Below are 25,125 nucleotides of genomic sequence, written 5' to 3' on the forward strand. Positions count from 1 at the left end.
ACAAGAAGCTGATAGGTTGACCTTGTTTCAGCGAGGGTGAATGTCGGAGGGGCAGATAGATAGATTGATAGATAGAGATTGATAGGTAGATAGACAGATAGATACCGTATAGACATAAATAGATAGATATAGTTGATGGATAGATGCATGTATAGATAGAGTGGAGGATATTTATAGATAAATAGATAGATAGATAGGTAGATAGATAGATATGTGCAGATGCTTGGGTAGACAAACTGTGTGTGTGTGTGTGTGAGAGAGAGAGAGAGAGAGAGAGAGAGGCGGATGATAAATGATGATGGATGGTGAAAGGTGGAGAATTGTGTGGTGACAGGTGATATGGCGGTGGTGGTGATTGGTGGTGCCTGAGAGAGAGAGAGAGAGAGGAAGTTAAACATTTGAAAGTTAGAGATAGAGAAAATTTCACTGTTGAGAGAGAGAATAACGAGCACTTGCTAGGTTGTTAATTATGTCTAAATTTGTTATACTTTAGTCTCTCTCTCTCTCTCTCTCTCTCTCTCTCTAATCCATCATAACCTTTTCACATATTCTTCATAACTTTTCCTATTAGAGTTCCACCAGATTTTTGAAAAGGCCTAAAATAAATACATTATTTTTAATAATTTTTGGAAGAATGATTTTGAGCATCTAGATTGTGTTCTATTTAAATTCTAATTTTATTTTTTCATCCCTCATGATTGGCACAGCTGTAGTTATTATTATTATTATTATTATTATTATTATTATTATTATTACTACTACTACTGCTGCTGCTGCTGCTACTACTGCTACTACTACTACTACTGCTATTATTATTATTATTATTATTATTATTATTATTTTAATTAGCGCCAGACGATTTTATTAAGCTGGCGTATGAACCTCAGTTTATTTTATTATTGACTTTTATTAATTTCCTTTTTCCTCTTGTTTTTCTCCAAGCAAACGTTTTCCTCCCCATCCAGCAGTGCCTCTTCCCTCTCCTTCCTTCTCGAGTCCACCTTTTCCTTCCACCTTTTTTGCCAGTCTGTGTGGAACGTTTTTTCCTTCATCCCTTTTCTCCAGCTGTCTTTTTCCTACAACGTTTTTTTTCTCTGTCGAACGTTTTTTCTTCAACGTTTCTCTCCAGCTACATCTTTTGTTTACCTTTTTTCTCCAGTACATTCCACGTTTTTTCTCCCTTGCGAACGTTTCTTCTTGAACTCTTCTCTCCAGCTCAGTCTTTTTCTCCCAACGTTTTTCTGTGTCGAACGTTTTTTCTTCACCTTTCTCTCTCCAGTTCATCTTTTTATTCCAACGTTTTTTCTTCACCTTCTTCTCCAGTTCATCTTCTTCCTCGAACGTTTTTCTTTACCTGCAACGTTTTTTTTTTTCCAGTCCCATCTTCGAACGTTTTTTCTTCACCTCCAGTTCATCTTTTTCTTCGAACGTTTTTTCTTTACTTCCAACGTTTTCTTCCAACGTTTTATTTCCGAACGTTTGCCTTCACCTCCAACGTTCAGCTGTTTTTTTTTTTCTTCCGTGTTTACTGTTATTTTCCTCCACTTCTGACGCTATGCCTTTCCATCTGCAACGTTTTCTCTCCACTTCGTTTTTCTTTCCTCCGCATCTATCGTATTTCCTCTCTCTCTCTCTCTCTCTCTAATTACCCGCCAGGTTTAATGGCCTCTTTAGAATCCCCTCTTTTACGCCACCTCGTTAGTTCCTTTGCATGCTCAGCGGTGGTTTGTGTGTGTGTGTGTGTGTGTGTGTGTGTGTGTGTGTGTGTGTGTGTGTGTGTGTGTGTGTGTGTGTGTGTGTGTGAGTGAGTGTGCTTGTATCAGTGTGTGAATGTTGTGTTTGGTATATGTATGTATGTGTGGTGTGTGTGTGTGTGTGTGTGTGTGTGTGTGTGTGTGTGTGTGTGTGAGAGTGAGTGTGCTTGTATCAGTGTGTGAATGTTGTGTTTGGTATATGTATGTATGTGGTGTGTGTGTGTGTGTGTGTGTGTGTGTGTGTGTGTGTGTGTGTGTGTGTGTGTGTGTGTGTGTGTGTGTGTGTTTGCTTGTATCAGTGTGTGAATGTTGTGTTTGGTATATGTATGTATCAGTGTGTATGAATGTACAGTAATGTATTTTTTTTTTTCCTTAATGTAAAGACAAATGTAACTGTGGTCAATAAAATATCTATCTATCTATCTATCTATCTGTGTGTGTGTGTGTGTGTGTGTGTGTGTGTGTGTGTGTGTGTGTGTGTGTGTGTCTGTATGTATGTGTGTGTGTAAACTTATCTGAGGCTAGCCAGAAGGAAGCACACTGGATTGTAAATTCAGTTCTTACAAAATTCCCTTTATATCGTGAGTGAAATGGTTGTCCAAGAGTTATAAAGATCGACCCTGTACAAATATATCTTTTTCAGACATTCATTTCTTACATCACGTTCCTATATAACCTACTGGTCCTATATTTTCAGAGATCGTGGGATTCCTATATCATTTTCTTATATAATTGTTCTATATTTTTACAGAGCATCGTAGCCCAAGAGCGAAGACAGTGAAATTTACACTGATATATACTCTTCTTATTAATGGAGTGAGAGACTGACGAGGAGAGTGTGTGTGTGAGGTGGGGAGAGGCCAAGGATGAGATGGAGGGATGGAGCTGAGAGGTATATGAGAGAGGGGTGTGTGAGTTGGGAGCAGGGCAGTGAAATGGTGGGGGACTGGGCGACGTGGAGGCGATTTGTTTGTGGCCATTTGTGGGATTAAGGCGTCTGGCAATAGATAGATAGATAGATTAATACACTTGGTTCTTTTAATATTCGTTTTGTTTATATATCATTTTTTTGTAATTTCAGAAAGCGTGGTTGCCCAGGAACTGTCCAAGCCGACCCTAGATAAGCAACAGGGAATGCGTGTGTTGTCGGAACTGGAGGCGAACTGGGATGTACTGGTGGTGCATTATATCGGACTGGTGGCCCTGGTGGTACTGGGGGCACTGGTGGTGGTGGTGATGCCCCTCGCTGGCCTGGTGCTGGCGTGCTGTAGGTGTGCTGGCAGGTGTGGTGCTGATGTGCCCCACTATGATAAGAAGAGGGACCCGTGCAAGAGAGCCACACTGGGCACCTTTTTGGCCGTCCTTGTAGTGGTGATTTTGTAAGTATTGGCGCTTCTGTAGTAGTAGTAGTAGTAGCAGCAGCAGCAGCAGCAGTAGTAATGGTAGTAGTAGTGGTGGTGGTGGCAGCTGACGTCCCCTACTGTGGTAAGAAGAGGGACCCGTGCAAAAGAGCGATACTGGGCACCTTTCTGGCTCTCCTAGTAGTGGTGATTTTGTAAGTATTGGTGTTATTGTAGTAGTAGTAGTAGTAGTAGTATCTGTAGCATTTAATAACCTCTAACCTCAGTACGTATTATCGGCATTAGCGACATCGAATGCGTAACTGTACCGATCAAGTCGATTTAGCGTTTGTGTCTGTGTTGACAAAATATCACGATAATGTCTGATTCGAACTGCACCAATATTATCATGACCACCATAATAATAATAATAATAATGATCATAACAATAATAATAATAATAATAATAATAATAATGATAACGATAATAATAATAATGATAATAACTAATAATAATAATAATAATAATAATAATCTGGTTCTCCGTTAAGCAAGCAGAAGTAATTGTTTATCCAGCGTTATTCCCACATATAATCTGACAGTTTTCCTCGCCATTGTCCTAAGAGTTAACAGATATTTCCATTATATTAAAATTTTCCTTTTCCCCCTTCCCATTTTCTCTTATAAAAATCTTAAGCTGGTATTTGTTCTCCTTAACACCTTTCTTACTGTGACTTATTTTTTTTTTTATTTCTACAAACATTCTCTCCTCTTTTCGTTCATCTTGTCTTTCTTTTCTCTCGTTTCCTTTGCTCTTCTCCTCTGTCTTCTTGATTTCTCTTCTCATTTTCTTCTCTCCTCTTCTCGCATCTTCTTATTCATCGCCTTTCGTCATCTCTCTTCTCTCCTGCTTTTCCTTCTCTTCTCTGCTTTCCTTTCTTCCCCTCTCCTGTTTCCCTTTTCTCTCTCTCCTCTCCTTTTCTTTCTCTACTTTCCTTTCCTCCCCTCTCCTCTTTCTCTTTTCTCTCTCCTCTCCTACCCTCCTCCCTCTCCTCTTACGTCATTTTTTTAACCTAGCGTTTTTCAGACCATTAATTCTCGGTATTTACCCAGGTATTTAGAGAGAGAAAGAGAGAGAGGGAGGGAGGGGGGGGATTCAGAAAAACAGATAGAGAGAGAGAGGGGAGAAGGCGAGTGATTGTTTGTTTGTGTTTGTGATTGGTTTTGCTTTAATCCTCTTCCCCCTGCCATCCCGTTCCCCTTTCTCCTCTCTTCTCTTTTCACTTTCTCTTTCCCTCTCTTTTCTCTTCTTTCTCTTTCCCTCTTTTCCCTTCTCTCCCCTTCCTTCCCTTCCCTCGTCTCCTCTCTCTTCTCTTTCCTTCCCCACCCCTCCTTTCTCCTCCTTTACCCCTCCATCTCTTCTACTTCTTTTCCTTTCCCCTCTTAATCTACTACAGACTGTCCTCCAGGTCTTGTCCTGTCCTCCCTTCACGTCTGTTTTATTTCTCCCTCCTCTTCCTTTCTCCTCCCTTCTCCTTTTCCTCCCTTTAACACGTTTCCTTCCCTTCCCTTTCTCCTTCAGCCTCTTTTTACTTTTCCATCTCTCTCCCCTTCTTCGTTTTCCTCTTCCCTCCCTTGCCTTTCCTTCCTCTCACTTCCATTTCCTTTCTTTCTACCCTTCTCTTCTCTCTTCTCCCCCCTTCCCTCCCATTCATTTCTTTCTCCTCTTCTCGTCCCTCCCCTTTCTTTCTCCCCTTCCACTTCTTTCCCCTCCCCCTCCTTCCCCCTTCGCTGTTGATGGCTTCTCGCGTTTTTGTGTTATTTATTTTTTTCAGTCGTTGGTCCTACCCTTCTTGCTAAATTAATGGCAGATTGGCTTAGGAGATGATGATGATGATGATGATGATGATGATGATGATGATGAGGAGGAGGAGGATAATGCTGTGTATTCGACTAAGGGTTTACGTTATGATGATGATGATGATGATGATGAGGAGGAGGAGGAGGAGAATGACGACGATGATGATGATGATGTAGGTGATGACGATGTTGATGACAATGAGGAGGAGGAGGACGATGATGATGTTGGTGATGATGATAATGACGGCGACGATGATGATGATGATGACGATGATGATGCGCTTATTTGTAATCCCCTTCCTCTCTCCTGCACAGGCTGGGTTTGGTCTGCAGCTTCGTCACCAACGCCAGGATGGAAGACGGTGTACAGAGGCTGCCCCGAGACCTCTCCCTCTCCCTTCACGACACCTCACTCTTCCTCAACAACACCGATAGCGTATGTAGCAGTGTGTGTGTGTGTGTGTGTGTGTGTGTGTGTGTGTGTGATCCATTTTTCCCTCTGCCTCTGATCTCTCTTCTTTTAAACGCAGTGTGTTCAGGCGTCCCGAAATTGAACGGACCCTTTTCCAGTTTTGTTCAGTTTTATTTGGGAAGGAAAATTTTGAAGGGTCTCAGCCTTCACTTTGATTATTCAGTAAAATTATCCATACACTACATACCTTCCATACACCCATATAATCATCCACACATATTCTACATACCTTCCATATACCCATACATCCATATAATCATCCACACATATTCTACATACCTTCCATATACCCATACATCCATGCGTACATAATAATCATCTATACATATACTACATACCTTCCATATACAGATACATCCATGCATGCATATAATACAATAGTCATACATACATACGCGTGAATACACACAAAAATACAGATATAAATATTTTTAAACATATTGTATCAGGAATTGTATCTCTTCCGGGCCTCTTGTTTACCTTCCCCCCTCCTCCCTTCCCCTCCCCTCCCTTCCCTTCCCCTCCCCTCCCCTCTGAAGGGAAACTAGGTCATTATGTTGGGAGAGAGTGGAGGAGAGGGGAGGGTAGTGATGGGGAGAGAAAGAAGAGGAAGAGAGCGGGGGAGGGCAGTGAGAAGGAGGGAGGAAGAGAAAAGAGGAGGATGAGAGGGAGAGAAAAGAAGAGGAAGAGAGGGAGAGAAAAGAAGAGGCTGAGAGGGAGAGAAAAGAAGAGGATGAGAGGGAGAGAAAAGAAGAGGATGAGAGGAAGAGAAAAGAGGAGGATGAGAGGGAGAGAAAAGAAGAGGATGAGAGGGAGAGAAAAGAAGAGAAAGAGAGGGAGAGAAAAGAGGAGGATGAGAGGGAGAGAAAAGAAGAGGAAGAGAGGGAGAGAAAAGAAGAGGATGAGGGGGAGAGAAAAGAGGAGGATGAGAGGGAGAGAAAAGAAGAGGATGAGAGGGAGAGAAAAGAAGAGGATGAGAGGGAGAGAAAAGAGGAGGATGAGAGGGAGAGAAAAGAAGAGGAAGAGAGGGAGAGAAAAGAAGAGGATGAGGGGGAGAGAAAAGAGGAGGATGAGAGGGAGAGAAAAGAAGAGGAAGAGAGGGAGAGAAAAGAAGAGGATGAGGGGGAGAGAAAAGAGGAGGATGAGAGGGAGAGAAAAGAAGAGGAAGAGAGGGAGAGAAAAGAAGAGGCTGAGAGGGAGAGAAAAGAAGAGGATGAGAGGGAGAGAAAAGAAGAGGATGAGAGGAAGAGAAAAGAGGAGGATGAGAGGGAGAGAAAAGAAGAGGATGAGAGGGAGAGAAAAGAAGAGAAAGAGAGGGAGAGAAAAGAGGAGGATGAGAGGGAGAGAAAAGAAGAGGAAGAGAGGGAGAGAAAAGAAGAGGATGAGGGGGAGAGAAAAGAGGAGGATGAGAGGGAGAGAAAAGAAGAGGATGAGAGGGAGAGAAAAGAAGAGGATGAGAGGGAGAGAAAAGAGGAGGATGAGAGGGAGAGAAAAGAAGAGGAAGAGAGGGAGAGAAAAGAAGAGGATGAGGGGGAGAGAAAAGAGGAGGATGAGAGGGAGAGAAAAGAAGAGGAAGAGAGGGAGAGAAAAGAAGAGGATGAGGGGGAGAGAAAAGAGGAGGATGAGAGGGAGAGAAAAGAAGAGGATGAGAGGGAGAGAAAAGAAGAGGATGAGAGGGAGAGAAAAGAAGAGGATGAGAGGGAGAGAAAAGAAGAGGATGAGAGGGAGAGAAAAGAAGAGGAAGAGAGGGAGAGAAAAGTAGAGGATGGGAGGGAAGAAGAAGGGGATGGGAGGGAGAAGAAGAGGGGGAAAGGGTGTGGTGGAGAGGAAGGGAGGTAATGGGAGTGGAGGGAAGAGAAGGGAAGGGATTTGGATAGAGAGAGAAGAAGAAAAGAGAAAGGAAAGAGAAAGCCAGAAGGAAGAAGGAGGGAGAGGAAGGGAGAGAGAGAAGAGAATGAAGAGGCAGAGAGGGAAAGGAAAGAGGATAAGGGGGAGAGAGAATGGGAGGGGAAGGGTAGAAGAGGAAGGGAGAGGAGAATGGAGAGAGAAGATTATAATGAAGAAAGGAAGGATTAATTGAGGCAGAGGCAAAAATAAGAGAGGAAAAATGAGAGAGAGAGAGAGAGAGAGAGAGAGAGAGCGGAAGGAACACAAGGAGAGGAAAGGGGTAGGAAACTGATACGAGATAAGAGGGAGGGAGGAGGAGGGTGCAGAGAGATTGGGAGAGGAGGGGAGGGAGGGGGAGGAGGGGAAGAAGTATTGACTGAGGTAGGGATAAGAAGGAGAGAGAGAGAGAGAGAGAGAGAGAGAGAATGCCCAAACACGTAGAAAATAATTAACATTCTTGGATGAGGGTAAGGCAGGTTCCCCCTCCCTGTCTCTCTCTCTCTCTCTCTCTCTCTCTCTCTCTCTCTCTCTCTCTCTCTCTCTCTCTCTCTCTCTCTCGTGCAAAGCAGCTACAGTGAACTAATTAGAAGTCATTTGTTAGCTATTTTCAACTCGTGTGTGTGTGTGTGTGTGTGTGTGTGTGTGTGTGTGTGTGGAGAGAGAGAGAGAGAGAGAGAGAGAGAGGGGAGGAGGAGGAGGAAAGGGAGGGAAGGAGAGCCATGCGCGTTGTACTTTTCCACCTGTCTCTTGGAAACTGTCTCTCTCTCTCTCTCTCTCTCTTTCTCTCTTTCTTTCTCTCCCTTTCCTTCCTTCCTTCTTCCCTCCCCTCCCCCACCCTCCCCTCTTCACTCATCTCTCCACTTGTTACCTATCATCTCATCCCTTCACTTCCTCTCACCCATCTCCTCCTCATCCCCCTCCTGTTTCATCCTTCCTCCCTCTTTTCACCTCTCTTCCTCTCCCATCTCATCTCCATTCCTCTCCTTACCTCCCTACTACTTTCCTACCTTCTTTTCTCCCATCTCCCTCCATTCTCTTTCTTCTTCCTCCTCACCCATATCTTCTCAGTACTGTCCCTTCCCCATCCTCCTCCTCATCTCTCTCTTCCTCCTCCTCCTCCCTCCCCTCGCTGGTAACTTTCCCTCCAGTTCCCTCCACTGCGCACTCCCCCTCCCCATCTCTCTCTCTCTCTCTCGTAAATACGGCCATATCTACCCCTTCCCGTTCGAAAAATGAACTGAATAAAATTGTTTAGTTTTAGCGTAATAGATAGATAGATAGAGTGAGAGAGAGAGAGAGAGAGAGAGAGAGAGAGAGCTGTAAGTGCTACTCTTTATTAAATTTAGTTTTCGTATATTTACACTCTAGTAAGGATTGTGTTGTTTGTTTATATATGTGTATTCTTTTTTTGTCTTTGTTGTTATTATTATTATTATTATTATTATTATTTTAGTGCCCCTCCCTGTAAAACAATTAACTCTAAGCCCTTGACCACCCCGTTTGGGATACATGGCGTCTGGCAATGGATGGATGGATTATTATTATTATTATTATTATTAGTAGTAGTAGTAGCAGTAGCAGTAGTAGTATTCCTCCTCCTCCTTTTCATGTTATTATCTTCCTCCTCCTCTTCTACCGGGTACTTCTCCCCTCCTCCACCTCCTCTTCCTCCTCCTGCCTTTCTCTCCCCTTTCCCACGCAGTTCATAATTTCCGTCCTATTTCCACCTTTCCCCTCTCTTCCCTCCCCTCCCCTCCCATCCTTCCTTTCCCCCCTCCTCCATCCTGTTTTCTCTCAGCCCCCACCCCTTCCCCTCTCCCTCCCCTCTCTTCCTCTTCCTGTCCTCCTTCCTTCCCCTTTACTTCCTCTTCTCTCCATTCTCCTATTCTCTCTCTCTCTCTCTCTCTCTCTCTCTCTCTCTCCATTTTTTGTCTCCTCTCCTCACTTTTTTGTTTTTCCCTTTTCCCTATCCTTCCTTCTCTCCTCTCTCTTTTTCAGTCTTTCTCTTTTCCTCCCCTCTCTCCCTTCTCTCTTTTCCCCTCCCCTCTCTTCCCTCCGCTCTTTTCCCCATCCACTCTCCTCCCCTACCTTTCCTCAGACCATTAATTTCTCTCCTTAAGAGTACTTCCTCCCCCTCCTATCCCCTTCCCCAGTCACCGTCCCCCCTTTTTTAGTGGGCCAGACACTCATCCACTCACCATTTAAGCCCCTGGAATCATCATTAAATATTAGTATCTTTTAACCCTGGAATTTGGCGTGCCTTGAACTTTCATTATTTGTTTGAAAATCTATTTGGATGTTGATTATTTATGGGGGAAATTGTTGGAAAGTTGGTGAATTAGATGTGTGTGTGTGTGTGTGTGTGTGTGTGTGTGTGTGTGTGTGTGTGTGTGTGTGTGGCTTTTGCTACTTATTTTACGTAGCTCAGAGACAAAAAAGACAGTGCTACGGCTCTGCATCCGTTCCACTGCACTTCTTCGTGACTAGCATCATATTTTATGGTCAGTCCACTATTGCAACTTAGCATTCAAGGTGGAGAGATGGCAGTTTTGGGCCAAGTTACGTAAAATATATGTAGATAGATAGATAGATTGATAGATAGCGCTTTTTATATCGAGAGGTAGCAAGTTGTAGAAAAAAATATATTCAGTATACCGCTATATATTTTCGGATTCTGGACATACGCTAGAGAGCCCTTTCCCTGAGGCTAAAGTAATTCTTCCTCACCCCATCGACGAAATATCTGTGCGTGACGGGAGGATTTTCGCCATGCTATCCTTGTCTTGAACTGTTTAGGTATGGTTGTTATAGCCTTCCTTGTAGTAGCAGTAGAAGTAGAAATAGTAGTAGTAGTAGTAGTGGTGGTGGTGGTGGTAGTAGTGTAGTAATAGTGGTAGTAGTAGTGGTGGTGGTAATAATAATAATAATAATAATGATAATAATAATACCCTACTGTACTCGTATGCTCTTTCGTTATTGCGTTTTCTTTGCATTCTCCTTCCTCCTCTTCTCTCTTCCTTCCCCTCTCCCCTCCCTCCTCGCCCTCCTCCTCCCTTCCTCCCCCATTCTTTCATTCAATTTCTCTCATTCTGTTTTTGGTAATATTTTTCTGGTGATCTTTATTCAACCATTTCCTTCCTGTGTGTGTGTGAGAGAGAGAGAGAGGGGGGGGGGATTTGGAAGGGGAAGGGGGAATTGGAGGTGAATAAGAGAGAGAGAGAGAGAGAGAGAGAAGGGGGAGGGAGTGTATTGATCACAGTGGTGTACCCTCCCTCTCCACCTCTCTCTCTCTTTCTCTCTCTCTCCATCTCTTCTTTTCCTTCCTAATCTTATCATCGTCATCGTCTTTCTCATCTTTCATTACCTCTCTCTACCTCCCTTTCCCCTCCCCCCTCCCATCCTCTTTCTCACCCTCCCTTTCCCCCCCTCGCCCTTCCACCCTCTCTTCCCTTCCTTCTTGACCTACCAAGCCTTCTTTCTCTTTCACACACACACACACACACACACACACACACACACACACACACACACACACACACACACACACACACACACACACACACACACACACACACACACTCCCTTTCCTTCCATCCCTTCTCCCCTCTCTTTCCCTTCCCTCAAACACTTACATACATACCTCAAGCTTTTTACCAGCTTATTCACATCCCCCCCTTTCTCTCTCTCCCTTCCCCCTCCTCTCTCCTTTCTTCCCCCTTTTTCTCCTCCCCTTCATCCCTCTCTCTTTCCCTTCCTCCCACCCTCACACTCATTCACATACTCCTCGTCTCCTATTCAGATCCACTCACCCCACACCCATATCATCTAAGCTTTTAATCTATTCTTTCATAATTGTATTTTATTATTCCATTTTGCTCTTGATTTTCCTAATATTATGTTATCAATCTGCCCTCCCTCCAACTCCCCTTCGGTCACATCACCCATCCCTCCACTTCGGTTCTCCCCCTCCCCCACCATTTCACTCATACTCTCCTAGTCAGTCTCTCATTCCCTATAGCCGTACAGATTGCCCCCACGTCACCCTTTCCATCGTCAATCTCCCCTCTCTCCAGCTCACACCGTCGATTCTTCACATACACCCGATCTCTTCATCTAAGATCTCCCCCTTCCCGTCCATTTCAGTCACATAAACTCTCCTCGTCAGTCTCTCATTCTCTATAGCCATACAGATTGCCTCCACGCCACCCTGTCCACCATCACTCTGCCCTGTCTCTAACTCTGTCATACGCATCTCCACCCCATCCCTTCATCTCAGGTATCCCTCCTCCCTTACACTCCTCTCCTTGTCAGTCTCTCCATATTCTCAAGCCATCTCAGTATTTACTCTTAATGTTCTCTATAATTAAATATGCGTTGTGGGTGTGAAGGGCTGTGTAGTTAGGCATTCTCTGCAGTTAGGTCTATGAGGGAGGGTGATTTGGATGCATAGAAGTTATTAGCAAGACCCAGGTGGCTAACTTTGACTCTCTCTCTCTCTCTCACACACACACACACACACACACACACACACACACACACACACACACACACACACAGTATATACGTATTTTTCTGTGTACGCAACTTTAATATTTTTTACATTCTCTCTCTCTCTCTCTCTCTCTCTCTCTCTCTCTCTCTCACCCACACCATTTTCTCAGCCAATTGCATTTTGTGCCGGAGTGCAGAGGAAAATAAGATTACCACTCGACCTCGTTTTCTTTCGTGCAAAAAATGGTATTATAATTCTGCCTTGGGGGAACTTAGTTTTTCTTCTTTTTCAATTTATAAGGAGGCGCTTACCATCCACTCACTCGACGTAGTGGTGCATTAGGTGACTTTATACTGAATGGTAAGCTGTATCAGTAACCCAGGAAACCACTTAATACGCTGGTGGTTACCATATAACCAAATGATTTCTTGTAACCCAGAAAACCAGTTACTACGCTGGGTGGTAACCATATAGCCAGATGACGCTTTATGCTTTAGTGGGATAAGGGGATCCAATCGGATGGGATTTGTAAGGGTTACGCCTAGATGCGAGGAGTGGTTGTGATTTCTTGCTCACATAATGCCACTCAGGGGCGATTGAGGCTGGTCATGTTTGCCTTAAAAGTCGAAACTGAGTAGCCTTGCCCCGGACCCCTACACCTCTGATGGGACAGAAGAGAATTGGAAAGAGAGAGAGAGAGAGAGAGAGAGAGAGAGAGAGAGAGAGAGAGAGAGAATGGATAAAAAAATATTTATTGTATATTCGGAATTAATATTCGGTGTTGATTGAATTTTTGATTTTTTAATATAGGAACGGTTGGGTCGGAAAAATGTTGTTGTTCATTTAATTCCCTCCCTCCCTCCCTCCCCCCCTCTCTCTCTCACTCTCTCTCTCTCTCTCTCTCTCTCTCTCTCTCTCTCTCACTCTCTCCGGTGGAATTTACTCAGAAGAATTTATTGTGGTGTCTTCCTTCCAAATTGACATCCGAGTTTCCCGCCAAGAATGACGTTTAAGTTTCCCGCCAAAATTGACCTCGGTTTTGCGTGTGTGGCTGAGGAGTATGTTTATTCATTAACTTTTTAAGGAAACGGTTATAATGTGTTTTGATTTCATGCCTGGACATAGTAGCCTAGCCCAGGGGCCCTTTACGAGCTTGAGACGGTACTGAAATGGATTATAGAGTAAAGCAGTCATTGTCATCGTAGTCCTAAGCATCATCGCCATAATTGCCATCATTACCTTCATAATTGCCATCATTACCATCATAATTGCCATCATTACCTTCATAATTCCCATCATTACCTTCATAATTGCCATCATTACCTTCATAATTGCCATCATTACCTTCATAATTGCCATCATTACCTTCATAATTGCCATCATTACCTTCATAATTGCCATCATCACCATCATAATTGCTGTCATCACTATCATCATCTTTTTGTGCATAATATTCAAACTGACAAAATGGAAATCAGAAATATAGCTCCGACGTACTCAAGCTGCAGTTTAAAATCCTTCAGAACAGTCCATGGCGTAACCAATATACCGCTTTAGTCGTTATATGAAGCTAAAAGTAAATATCATTCGTAATCAGGCTGCCCTCCCTTCAGTTCACACCTCATACCCATCCCCTCTTTTTTTTTAATGAAGGGGCAAACGAATTAATTTTTCCTTAACCTTTTGAGTCCGAGTAGCTTGTATTATCAGCCGCCTTCCTTATATACTAGCTGTTCTACACCTTATTTCCACTTATTATCATCTTTGTTCGAATTCTAAAACTATTATGTGAGCGATTTTCAAACTTCATTATTTCGATTTGCCTTCACATTATTCTTATATATTTATACTTCTGGCTAATATACAGTCTTTCCTATTTCCACACGTAAAGGTTGTCCTGATGACGCCATGTGAGTGAAATATGCACAGAAAAGCCTCAGCATCCCCCTTTGTCATTCAGAAATTAAAGAAACTATGAGAGCATTTTGTCACCCACCCTCCTCTTTCGAACTTCCCGCGTAAACTGACAGGTGTTACATGCGTTGTTGCTAAGTTTAGATTCATAAATATCGCTAAGCTTGAGAATGCCGCTAAATACATAAAACTCCTGAATATAATTAGGAAATTGACTATGATATCTAGAACATCACCAGAACTCTGAAGACATTTTTATAATATCTGAATTTAGTGCAGCTAGACGTTAAATATTGCCTCTAAATGGACGTGAATTGGATCACCTTTGTTGGCCAGTTGCTTTGTATATTACACCTGCTTAAACACTTCTCTGATATGTTTAATATCGATATGGAATAAGTACATACACGATTTATTAGCCTGGTATATGCAGAAATAAACTAATAAGGCAAATGGGCTTCCTTAAACATTTGTCTGAAACGTATACTATTGATATGGAATAAGCACATACACGATTTATTAGCCTGGTATATGCAGAAATAAACTAATAAGGCAAATGGACTTTTAAACTCCAAAGATGAAAGGAATAATGAAGAACTAGCACCAAGCCATAGTATGGCTGTATGGCACTATGGAGAATACGACTCAAGATCTAGCGAAAAAAAACAAAAACGCTAAATTCTGAACATTGACAATGCTACTTCAGGACATTGACTAATGCATTAAATTTTTAGCCTCCACATCACAGTTTTAATCATTTGTGCAATAATCTGACAATGAAGCGCTTCCAGAATGTCAATATTTCTATAACTAATGCAAAAAATAATACTAAGTTGAATAGAATTCGCATGTTAGCAAAAATAAATGAAAAATAGTGAGAAAATGAGATATCTTTAATTCTCTCACATTCCAAAATTAAAACTGGGATTAGAAGTCGGGAACAGACGTTGGAAATTTTGTTAATGGGTGGTAGTTGAGTTTAATGATATGGAGCTTGAGAGAAAGGGGGGGGGAGGAGGAAAGAGAAGGGGAGAAATGAGAAAAAAGGAAGAGAACAGAATGAGAGAGGGGAAATAGGAAGGAAGGGGAGGGGAGGAAAAATAAAATAAGAGAGGGGGGAAGAGGTACGAAGGAACTGAATGAGAGAAAGAGGGGATGGAACTGAGAGGAGGGGGAAGAAGGGAAGAGGAGGGAGGAGAAAGAAGAGGAGGAGGGAAAGAGGAAGATTTTGATTAGAGAGGGGGGGAAATATTAGGGAAGAGGAGGGAGGAGAGGAAAAGAGGAAGAAATTGAATACGAGAGAGGGGTGAATATTAGGGAAGAAGAGGGGGAAAAAAAGAAAAGGATATGAAGAAGAAGGAATGAGGGAGAGAGAGAGAGAGAGAGAGAGAGAGAGAGAGAGAATCCAATTATGGGTGCATTGTATTGTTGATAATGTGTGTTCAGTGTAACAGTGTGCATTTTTGTATATTTCTATGTATGTGTATGTATGTATATGTATGTGTATGTATGTATGTATGTATGTATGTATGTGTATGTATGTATGCTAAACCCATGTGTGCTAATTACTGTACATTTTTCTTACAGGAGGTGCAAAATCTCTTAGTCAGCAACTACAGGGAGTTACAAAATGTTCTCTTCAATAAATTAGACAGTAAGTTGTTTGTTGATTGTTGCAGTAGTAGTAGATGATAGATAGATAAATAGGTAGATAGAAAAATAGGTAGATGATTGATAGACAGTTGTTTGTTAAATTAGACTTGTTTGTTAAATTGTTGCAGTAGTAATAGATGAGAGATAGATAGATAGAAAGATTGATCAGTAGATAGATAGATAGATAGATAGATAGATAGATGATCGATATATAGATATTTGATAGGTGACTCAGACAAATCCTTAACCCCTTGCATCTTACTTGATGGCCAGAGGTAGTCATATTGGAGGTAAAATTTGACTAGTTACCAAGGAGACTCATCAGTAATACTTTTTTTGATTTGCAGGTAGCGGTGAACTAGTAAAGAGTGAATTGGCTCGAGTGACACGTGCAGTTGCAATTGATAATCTCACTGCAATTGCAACGAGTCTGTCGGTAATCAAGAAGGATCTCTCAGAAGTGAAGGACACTACACTGCAGCTGCTGGACCAGACCTCAAACCTTCAGAGTGGTAAGAGAGAGAGAGAGAGAGAGCGGGGTAGATATGGAGGTTTTGTGTGTGTGTGTGTGTGTGTGTGTGTGTGTATGGCATTGTCAGTGTGTTTCTAATGAATGTTTTTGTGTCTATTTGTACAGTATTTACTTTCATTCTGTGTCTGTCTGTACTCATCTCTTCTTTTGAATATTTCTTTATATATATATGTCAATGTCCAGGTCTGTGTCTGTCTTAGTCTTTCTTTGTCTATGTGTTTTTCTCTCTCTTTATGTCATTATATGCATGCAAGCAAGTGTATTGCCTGCTCAGTTAATGTCATTCCCTCCCGCAGGTCTTGAATCAGTGGCCACACGACTGTTCGGTCTCAAGGAGCAGTGTAAGGCCCTGGAGGATTGCCGCAGCCTCATCAACCGCTACGGGGACAAGCTCCACATAAACATTGACTTCGATACGGTAGGGACGGCGGATGGAGAGTTGATGAAGGCTTGTTTTGGAGTGGTCGTGGGGTTAAAGGTTGATGATTTTAACCCCTTCAGTACGATGATGGAAGTTTGATTTCATTCCTTTGCTACTACTTGATGATTTTATTCAGCTACCTGGGGATAGACACCTTCAGATGGTGGCACCATTATGACTGGACGATGGAGCTGCCTGGTTATATGAATGTCCCTCAGTCCACCCCCTACACTTTTAACAAGGCAGTACTGGACTGAGTGATGGCTGGAAGGATATCTCTCAGTGAAATGCTAGAGATGCCTTCATGTGGTGGCATTGATATAACCAGATGGCACAAATGCTTGGTTATATAAGTGTCCCTCAGTCCAGTCCTGTTGCCTGAAAAGAGAATGGTGGAATGCAGAAGGAGGGCAGCTTCAGCCTGTAGTCCACCAGGTTCACATTCGGATGAGCCTTGTGTTGCATCTACTACTACTAGTACTTCTGCTTCTACTACTACTGCCACTACTACTACTACTACCACTTCCATATCATTGTATCCTGGGCTGAATAACATCATCAGGAGACAGCAAATATAAAATGAAAACTACATCACAAGGCTTAGTGGGTCAAGTTTTAAGCATATGGGTGTTAGGCTCATATTCATGTTGGTTAAGGAGGGTCCTTAGCACCTCTTCCTTACCTGTTTATTTCTGCATATGGATCACTTGTACCTGCATTCCTCCCAGTATATATTTGAGGAAAAAAGTATGTATGCACTTGCACGTTAGGATGAAATCACGAACAACAGCATTACTAAAAAGGTCTGTGAAACTATCAATCACATGCATAAAGGTACATTTTGATCGAATGTGCATTCATATTTAAAACACAAATTTAAGAGGATGGCAAGGTACAGCATGCAGAATAAATCACTGAGGGAGAGGTGCTACAAGCCTCATACACCACCAGGATACGAGCTTCATTATCACCTGGTGTGAGTGATGGATATGGAGATATCAGGCCACAACATCTCCCTTACTCGTATTAATTTACTCAGAGCATGGATGGATGGAGCATTTTTTTTTTTTTTATCTAATCTCTTACACCACGCATCTCACCAGTATGTCTGTGTTGCATCTATAAATAATAACAAAGGAGAGAAAGCATTATTGATATGTCCTTCGCTATGATGATGCCTTTCTGTATATTATTTCCCTGTCTGTCAAATTATATTATTCAGTTTTGGGGAGATTTGTTGCATCTGTAAATAATAATAAGTTATAATAATAATAATTATAATAATAAGTAGGTCACTCTCATCTTAAATGTCAGGACCAACTGCCTAGCCCCAGGCTCCTATGCTCCTCATTGGGGAATGTAGGATTGGATGATGGATAATAATAATAATAATAATGATAATAATAATAATAATAATAATAATAGTAGAGAGCTGTATATATAAAACTTCAGCTGTATATATAAAACTTCATCAGTGTAGTGAAGCCTTTCTGTTTTTAATTCTTGGAACAGTTGTATTTTTGTGTTCAGTTTCTGGAGATCTCTTGCACCCTCATGAATCCAAAAATGTTTCTTCTATAAATAATACTAAAAAGTAAGAGAAAGAAGAATGATTAACTGTGGCACTATGAATTTTATTTTCCATTTTTCTTGTCATCAAAAACTTTTACTAAATTTTGTAGAACCTCATATAGTGAAGGGATAGTTTCTACTAAGATTATTAAAATAATTTTGGGGTAACAAGGTTAAACACCAGATTGAAGGGGTTAATGTATGAAATGATCTGGATGTAGCAAAAGTATAATGAAGAAAGGACATTGCATTCATGAAATTTACTTTCTTTGTAGTGACATGCCTTTTTTATATTATTTATTTTATTGAAGCAGCTATTAGAGTAATTTATTTAGCTTAGAAGTAGGAGAATGGGGGAGTTGGATAAAGGATGTATGGTACCCCTTCATTTTGAAAAGTCTTGAAATTATTAAAATTGTCTGGATGTAGCAAGAATGAAATTAAAAAGGCATCATAATACTGAAGGACTATATTATAAACATCAACGCAGCTCATTTCTTGGCCTCTCACTCGCACCGATGGCCGTTTGACTGGCTTTATTTGTGTCTGTAGCTCACATGTACACGTACACGTACACACACACACACACACACACACACACACACACACACACACACACACAAACGCATGGTCAGATAATTAAAACACAGATTGTAAAAGGAAATGCAAGCCTCTACTTTTAGACTGCCAGGGATGTGGGCGGATCTCATATCTTTAAATTCTCTGGATTGTGATAGCCAGGCCCATGTTCTATGAAAGGAACAAGCTGGGATGGGCCTTTTTTTTTTTTTCAAATTCCTTTTTTTTCCTAATTTGATTTTGGTTGTCTTGGGGCCTGAAGTTGACATGACAGCCTTGTATAGGTTTGGTTCTCTTTTTTTGGATATGTAAATAAGCTCAACACCATGTAAAATACCACATCCTGCCACTGTAAGCTATTTTAGATGAAAATCCATTGTAAAAATCATAAAAAATACACTTCAGGTAATGTGATAGTAAAGACTTAATCAAGCCAAGTTGCACTCATATTTCCAACAGCGGCACCACTGCTTTATGCACTTATTGCTCACTTATTTTCACATCACAGCTCAAAAACTAATAATTACAGTAAGAATTTGTACCTGAGGTATTGTGAAATTAAGTAATGAAAATCAGAAGAGGGTATGAAAAGGTTGGCTATGTTAAAAAAAAAAAAAAAAATGCCAAGAACATCATTGAGAGAGGTATAATTATGAGAGGCAAAGATTATAATATAGAGAATCCAGACATTTTGTTTTATCTTCATCATGTGGTTCAGAAGTTTTTTGCTGAAACTGGAACTTATGCCCTCCCCTTTGTAATTTAAGTTTTGAATATATATACAGGATATGGACAGAAACTTTTCACATCTGTTAAACCCACTATCAGAAATTAGTTGCTCAGATACATCTTCTCCCTGTGTTTTAATAATATGACTGACAGACATGAATAAACACACACATTAGTGCACACACACAAACACACATAAACAAACACAGCTTAAGCAACACACACAGACACACATAAACAAACACAGCTTAAGCACACACACAAAGACATACATAAACAAACACAGCTTAAGCACACACATACACACAAACAGATGAACACAAAACACACACACACACAAACACACCATCTGTCTCTGGAAACCATCAGCCTAAACGTGTCTGATTGGCCATAACGGTGACCCCCATATCCACCACTGCCATCCATTTGCAACATCTTCCCCACAATGACCAGGTTCCAGTTTTATTCTTGCTGACGCCAGAGGATTTATTCAGTTTAGGAAAGACATTTGGCTCTGAATGGACTGTACTCATTTTGCTCTAACTTGGCCAAAAATTGCCATCTACTCATCTTGAATGCTGAGTTGTAAAAATAGATTGACATTTAAATATGATGCTAGTCAAGAAAAAGAGCCATGAGAAGGATGCAGAGCTGTGGTACTGTATTGTCTTATCATGCCACAGAGCTACATGAAATACAGTAAGCTGCAAAAGAAACAAAATTTGGGCCGTGTTAAGGTGAAAGGAGTATAGAAGTTTTCTCCTAAGCTGAATAAAATCACCTGATGGTGGCAAGAATAAGCTAGAAATTTACAAGCATCATCGTACTGAAGAGTTTATTTATTAGTGACCTGGTTTAAGTGTTCTGATTACAGTACTAACATTATTTACTAGAGGATTCTGATGGGTGTTTTGGTCCCATCTTACATGAAGTATTCTAGGTGGAATAGGAGTCTTCTTTGCACCTTTTCCTTTGTGACTTATTTTGCTTATTACACTAAAAATTTCTCTTGTATGTCAGTTTTAATTTCAACATACTTTTTATCCATAGCATACAAGAAGATATTAAGATGCATTTATCAGAATAAATCACTAAGGAAAATGTGTTAAGGAACCCCTAAAGCCACATAGATTCCAGGTGGCATAGAAGGTCTCTTAGCACCTCTTCCTTAGTGATTTATTTTGCCTATAACACCTTAAGCATTCTCTGAAATGTCACTGTCATATTAATAGTTTGCATCAGTAAGAGAGCACAGTATAACGGTTTAATGTGCAGTATAATGGTTTAATGTGCAGAATAAGCAGCTAGGGAAGAGGTGTTAAGGGATCTCTAGAACCACTGAGAATACTTTGGTAGCCCTCATGGTTCCTTCAGTATCTTAGGAATTTAATATTACTAAATTATGTCTTGTCTCAGAGATATGCAACCCCTGATATTTTACCTCGTCTGTGCCTGTCCCACCCATATATCAAATTCTTGCAGTTGAAAGTTTATATTTCTGCATTACCAATGAGATGAGAAAGCATTGTCTTAGGCTGATGAATGTTGCATATCCCTGGTTAACTGACAACAAATTTAATTATTAACAGTATTTGTGAAAATTGGGAAATGCTTCCTTTTATTACTAATTGCGTGAGCTGAACTTCTCGATGATTTTTAAGATCGTGTTTTGAACATGTCAGAAATAATGTTTGTTAGTAAACATAGCACTTGTAATTATATAGTTTTTATAATCATGCTTTGTTCATATTGAAAATAATGTTTGCAGTAAGTAAACTTATCAGCATTCTTAAGTTATCAGCCCTATTATTATTATTTACTATTAATAGAATGGCTGAAATGAGAAATTAAGGTATAATTTAAGCTAGCCCTCAGTATAATCATTTATACATTTGTTACTTGAATTATTTTATAATTTCATAATCTAAATTACATTTATTTGGTTTATTAACTCATCATAGGAAATACTGTGTTTGAATAGAAAAGCTGTGAGTTCCAGTATGCAAATAGTTATACATGTTATTGTCAAAATACCTTATGGAATTGCACCATAACATCAACAGAGTGTTCAGATAAAATGCTATGTAGAATGATATAATTTAGAGTAATGTGTTTCTTGATCATGGGTAAGGGAGTATATGATCAGATTTGAATGAATAATAGGGGTTAATTCATCAGTAACTTAGTATTGTATTCATTTGCCTTAATTTTGTCTTATTTTTCATTACTTTTTTTTTTAGATTGGCAGCTTAATAACGTACCGCAGTTGTTACTGTAATTCTTAAGAGATTGGTTATCCGGTTGTTTACAAAATGTTTGAATTGACAAGTTTATTGTGTGCCATTAATTGTTAGTACTTAAGGTGTTTATTTTATTCAGCAAGTACAGTTTTACGAAGTTCAGCAGCGCAGTACAAGGTTGACCAGGGTATAATTGGCACTAACTCAAGTGGTTCCTTCCTCACAGTATCTGGAGACCGATGTTATGCCACAGGTAACTTGGCCCGCATGCATTGTAACCACCCAGTGTTGTCGTAACACGGGACGCATGACCAAACATCCCGTTGCTGCATGACTCTCTCTGGCCTCTTGCTTAATAGGGGTGGGATTTAAGGAGGGACTTATGACTGATAGCTTGTTTTTTTTTTTTTTAAGGAGGGGCATAGCTAGGCCTTTAAAAATGGGATGGTCAAGAACGCAGGAGGGGTTATGGGGGTATTCCTCCCGAATTTAATTTGACCACTGTGATGGCCAGGCCCATTTCAGGGGCAGTCAGTGCCACCCCACTGGCTCTCTCACTCACTAGAAGAGATGTAAGAGGATTCTGTTGTTGTTTTCTTTCTTTTCTGGAAGGAAAAAATGTGTGGTAGGAAGGAAAGACAGGGAAGTGTTTTTGATGTCCATTCCTTGTTTGTCGAGCACAGTGAGTCCTTGTAACTAAAATTTGTTTTTGCAGAATTTATGCAAGCAATGTGACAAAATCTGCAGGCAGGCCTCACTTACATAAAGTTTAGAATATTATATACATATATACAAGCAGAATATACTAGCAATCTTCACTTATATGTCTGGAATGCATACATGCAAAAAGCTACTTAAATACTGTACTTTAAAAGAAGCACATACTTAATATGGTTCATGAATGAGGGATTAAGAACACACATAAGCACTCATTGTTGAGTTTAGAACTTCTGTATTGAGGTAATAGCATCTGCTGTTGATTTTTTTTTTTTTTTCATCAACTGTTCTTGCAAGTCTGTGTCCAGAGTAAGAGATATTAGAAATAATGATAATCTTTAAACCTCAGATGCTTTTGTTAGATGCAGAAATTTTTCATGCTAAATATTTGAGTTCCCCTCTTAAAATGTTGATCTAACGTCATCTGCTATCCACACAATTGGATGTAATTGCCATATACATGAAACATTTAGCAGCTTTATATACGTAATTCAGATATAACTGGAAAATAGACAGACTGTTATTGAGGGCCTATAAAAAAAATAAAAGATTTCTTACTTATAGGAATAATGTAATGAATCGTAATCAGTGTTAAATGAAAAACAGGTGTCATATCATCAGCAGCTTAATAAGTTAGCAACTCTAACTAAGGATAATCAGTAAAAAGTTATTCTATCCTCATTTTGAATACATGAAGCAAGACTCTGTCTGTCTGTCGGTTTTAATATGTTAGTCATGAGGAACAGGTGTGATGTAATACACTCTTAGTACAGCAAGATGAGTTTATACATTAATAGTGAGTTGTGTAATATGTCAGTCGAAATTACAGGACCCATTCTTATCATATTTATGGCAGGCTTAAAACTACAGTCATAGGCAAAAGCTCTGAGTGAAGTAAGCCACCAGATTTGTTGTTGAACATATTTGTTGCATACTGTAATTAGAAGGTAGAGTATTGACGTAATGTACTGTTGGTTATGGAAGTCCTGTTGTCTTTCTGATTCTTTCTTTCCATAGACTTTGTAAATCAGTTCTTAAAAAAAAAAAAATAAAAAAAAGTCTGCAGCAGCTGACACTTAGGACACCTGCTTGTAACCATAAATGTAGTAGTCATTACAGCGTCATCTGCTTTGGATTTATGAAACTGATTTTGAAACCCTGTGGAAAGAGAAGCATGTGAGACGACAGGAGTTTTGTTGTCATAAATACATCCCGATATTTGGTCATAAAACAAACGATACCATATCCTCCACATGCTTTGTTGACATTGGACAAGATCACCGGTATGTCCCACTGTTGTTGACACTGGACGCCGTACAGTACACGGAGATGGGAGAGTCCCTACCACTTTGATGTATCTGTCACCATGGAGCCATTAGTGGCAGCAAAAGGAGAAACATATGATTTTACCATTATTCCTGTTGTTTCATCCATAAGGACAGCTTCAGAGGAAACTGCATTAGTGATGAAATATCAGGAATAAAGACTGACTTTTATGTCTTGTTTCATTTACTACCATCCATCCCTCAGTTCATTCAAAATTAATAATATTCATGTTGTAGGGTGGCTTAGGATCAGTTACCCTTACAAAATCACAAGAGTTGAATATATTCAATGCTTTTATGTATGACAAACACCAATATGGCAGTACCCCATCTCAGTATTCTATAGGTTTCCTGGCTGACAGAAACCTGGCATTATTTAGTGGTGTCAGGTACAAAAATCTGTTTGCCATTCCTGCCTGTCTTTCACCCTCGGATTCATAGATGCTTGAATGTAATATAGCAGACTTAAGTGCATATCATATATATGTGGGTGAGTCGGCATTTTTATCCGCTACGCTTCATTCAGTCATCTGTTAATGCAGGAATAAGAGCATGGGGCAGGAGAGGTGAACAGACTTTTGTATTTGACTGTACACATCCCTCTCTCCATTCCTTCCCTTTCCCTCCTCCCAAGCATGCTGGATTGTGGTACTAACTTGCACAGATTGCCACTTGCATGTGAGTTCTTTAAAACTGTAGAGATTGTGTACAGTCCCCCATCCAGCACTTACTAATACCTCTGGACATTACCCGTGGACATGTCAGTGTCGGTTCTGGTCACATCCTCTTCAGTAGTGTTCAGTAGCATGACCAGAAGTCCTTAAGGTTGCTTCCCTTGATGTATATTTAGAAGCCATAACTACATTCATTTTTCAAGTGTGTACTGTTTATATCTCACCATTTGCAAACACTTTTCTTCCATGACACTTCCGTTGCTAAGTAACTCCTTCCCCTATTGGGTATTGAATATCCAGTACGATGGAAGTGTCAGAGAAGAATAGTGCTAAAAAGAAGTGATATGTAAACAGAAAACACTTCAAAATATTTTAACTGTAATTGTGACTTGTGCTAAATATTATCCCCTCTGTTTCCATTTCCAAGCACAGTACAGTATAGACAGTCCTCAATATAAGTGTACTTTAAAATTAGTTGTACAATTGATACTGTATGTTGGAGGAAACTGTTAGGACAGCTTGTATAGATGACAGTGGAACTCTTGGCAATTTTACTGTAATTTAATATGCACATATAACCAAACCATACGTGCTCCCTACGTGTCAACAAGTGGGTTGGTGGAGGGTTGGTGTCCCTCCCTGTAAAACAACTAACTCAGTGACAAATGGTCACCCTTTGCGGGATTGTGGTGTCTGGCAATAGATAGATAGATAGATAGACATAATATGAAAAAGGATGTCAAAATCGGCAATATGAAAGGAAGAAGAATATCTAAAATAGGTAGCTTGAAGTAGGAAAACATTGTAAAGAAGCAGAAATCAACAGGAAAAAATTTACAAGGTGATGATAGAAAAAAGAATGTCAAAAGCTGACTTATAATAGCAGAAATATTGTCAGAAATGCAGCTTTAAAAAAAAAAAAAAAAAAAAAAAGCTTATAATGAGGACAGACTGTACTGCCAAA

At 40.4% G+C, this 25,125-nt stretch overlaps 1 protein-coding gene across 1 annotated transcript in view; it reads left to right on the forward strand.

The window, feature by feature from the left end:
* LOC145407387 (prominin-1-like) overlaps positions 1 to 25,125 on the forward strand; it is a 136,346-nt gene that overhangs the window by 60,793 nt on the left and 50,428 nt on the right. The window contains exons 3-8 of the mRNA XM_080278322.1: positions 2,836 to 3,133; positions 5,270 to 5,390; positions 15,307 to 15,373; positions 15,720 to 15,884; positions 16,201 to 16,322; positions 21,672 to 21,698. Of these exons, the coding sequence (XP_080134448.1) occupies positions 2,836 to 3,133; positions 5,270 to 5,390; positions 15,307 to 15,373; positions 15,720 to 15,884; positions 16,201 to 16,322; positions 21,672 to 21,698 (800 nt within the window). The remainder of the gene's footprint in view (positions 1 to 2,835; positions 3,134 to 5,269; positions 5,391 to 15,306; positions 15,374 to 15,719; positions 15,885 to 16,200; positions 16,323 to 21,671; positions 21,699 to 25,125) is intronic.

This window comes from Coenobita brevimanus, chromosome 73 (genome assembly GCF_032717465.1).
Source record: "Coenobita brevimanus isolate Jiangsu-jjx chromosome 73, ASM3271746v2, whole genome shotgun sequence".
In the NCBI taxonomy this organism is placed as follows: domain Eukaryota; kingdom Metazoa; phylum Arthropoda; class Malacostraca; order Decapoda; family Coenobitidae; genus Coenobita; species Coenobita brevimanus.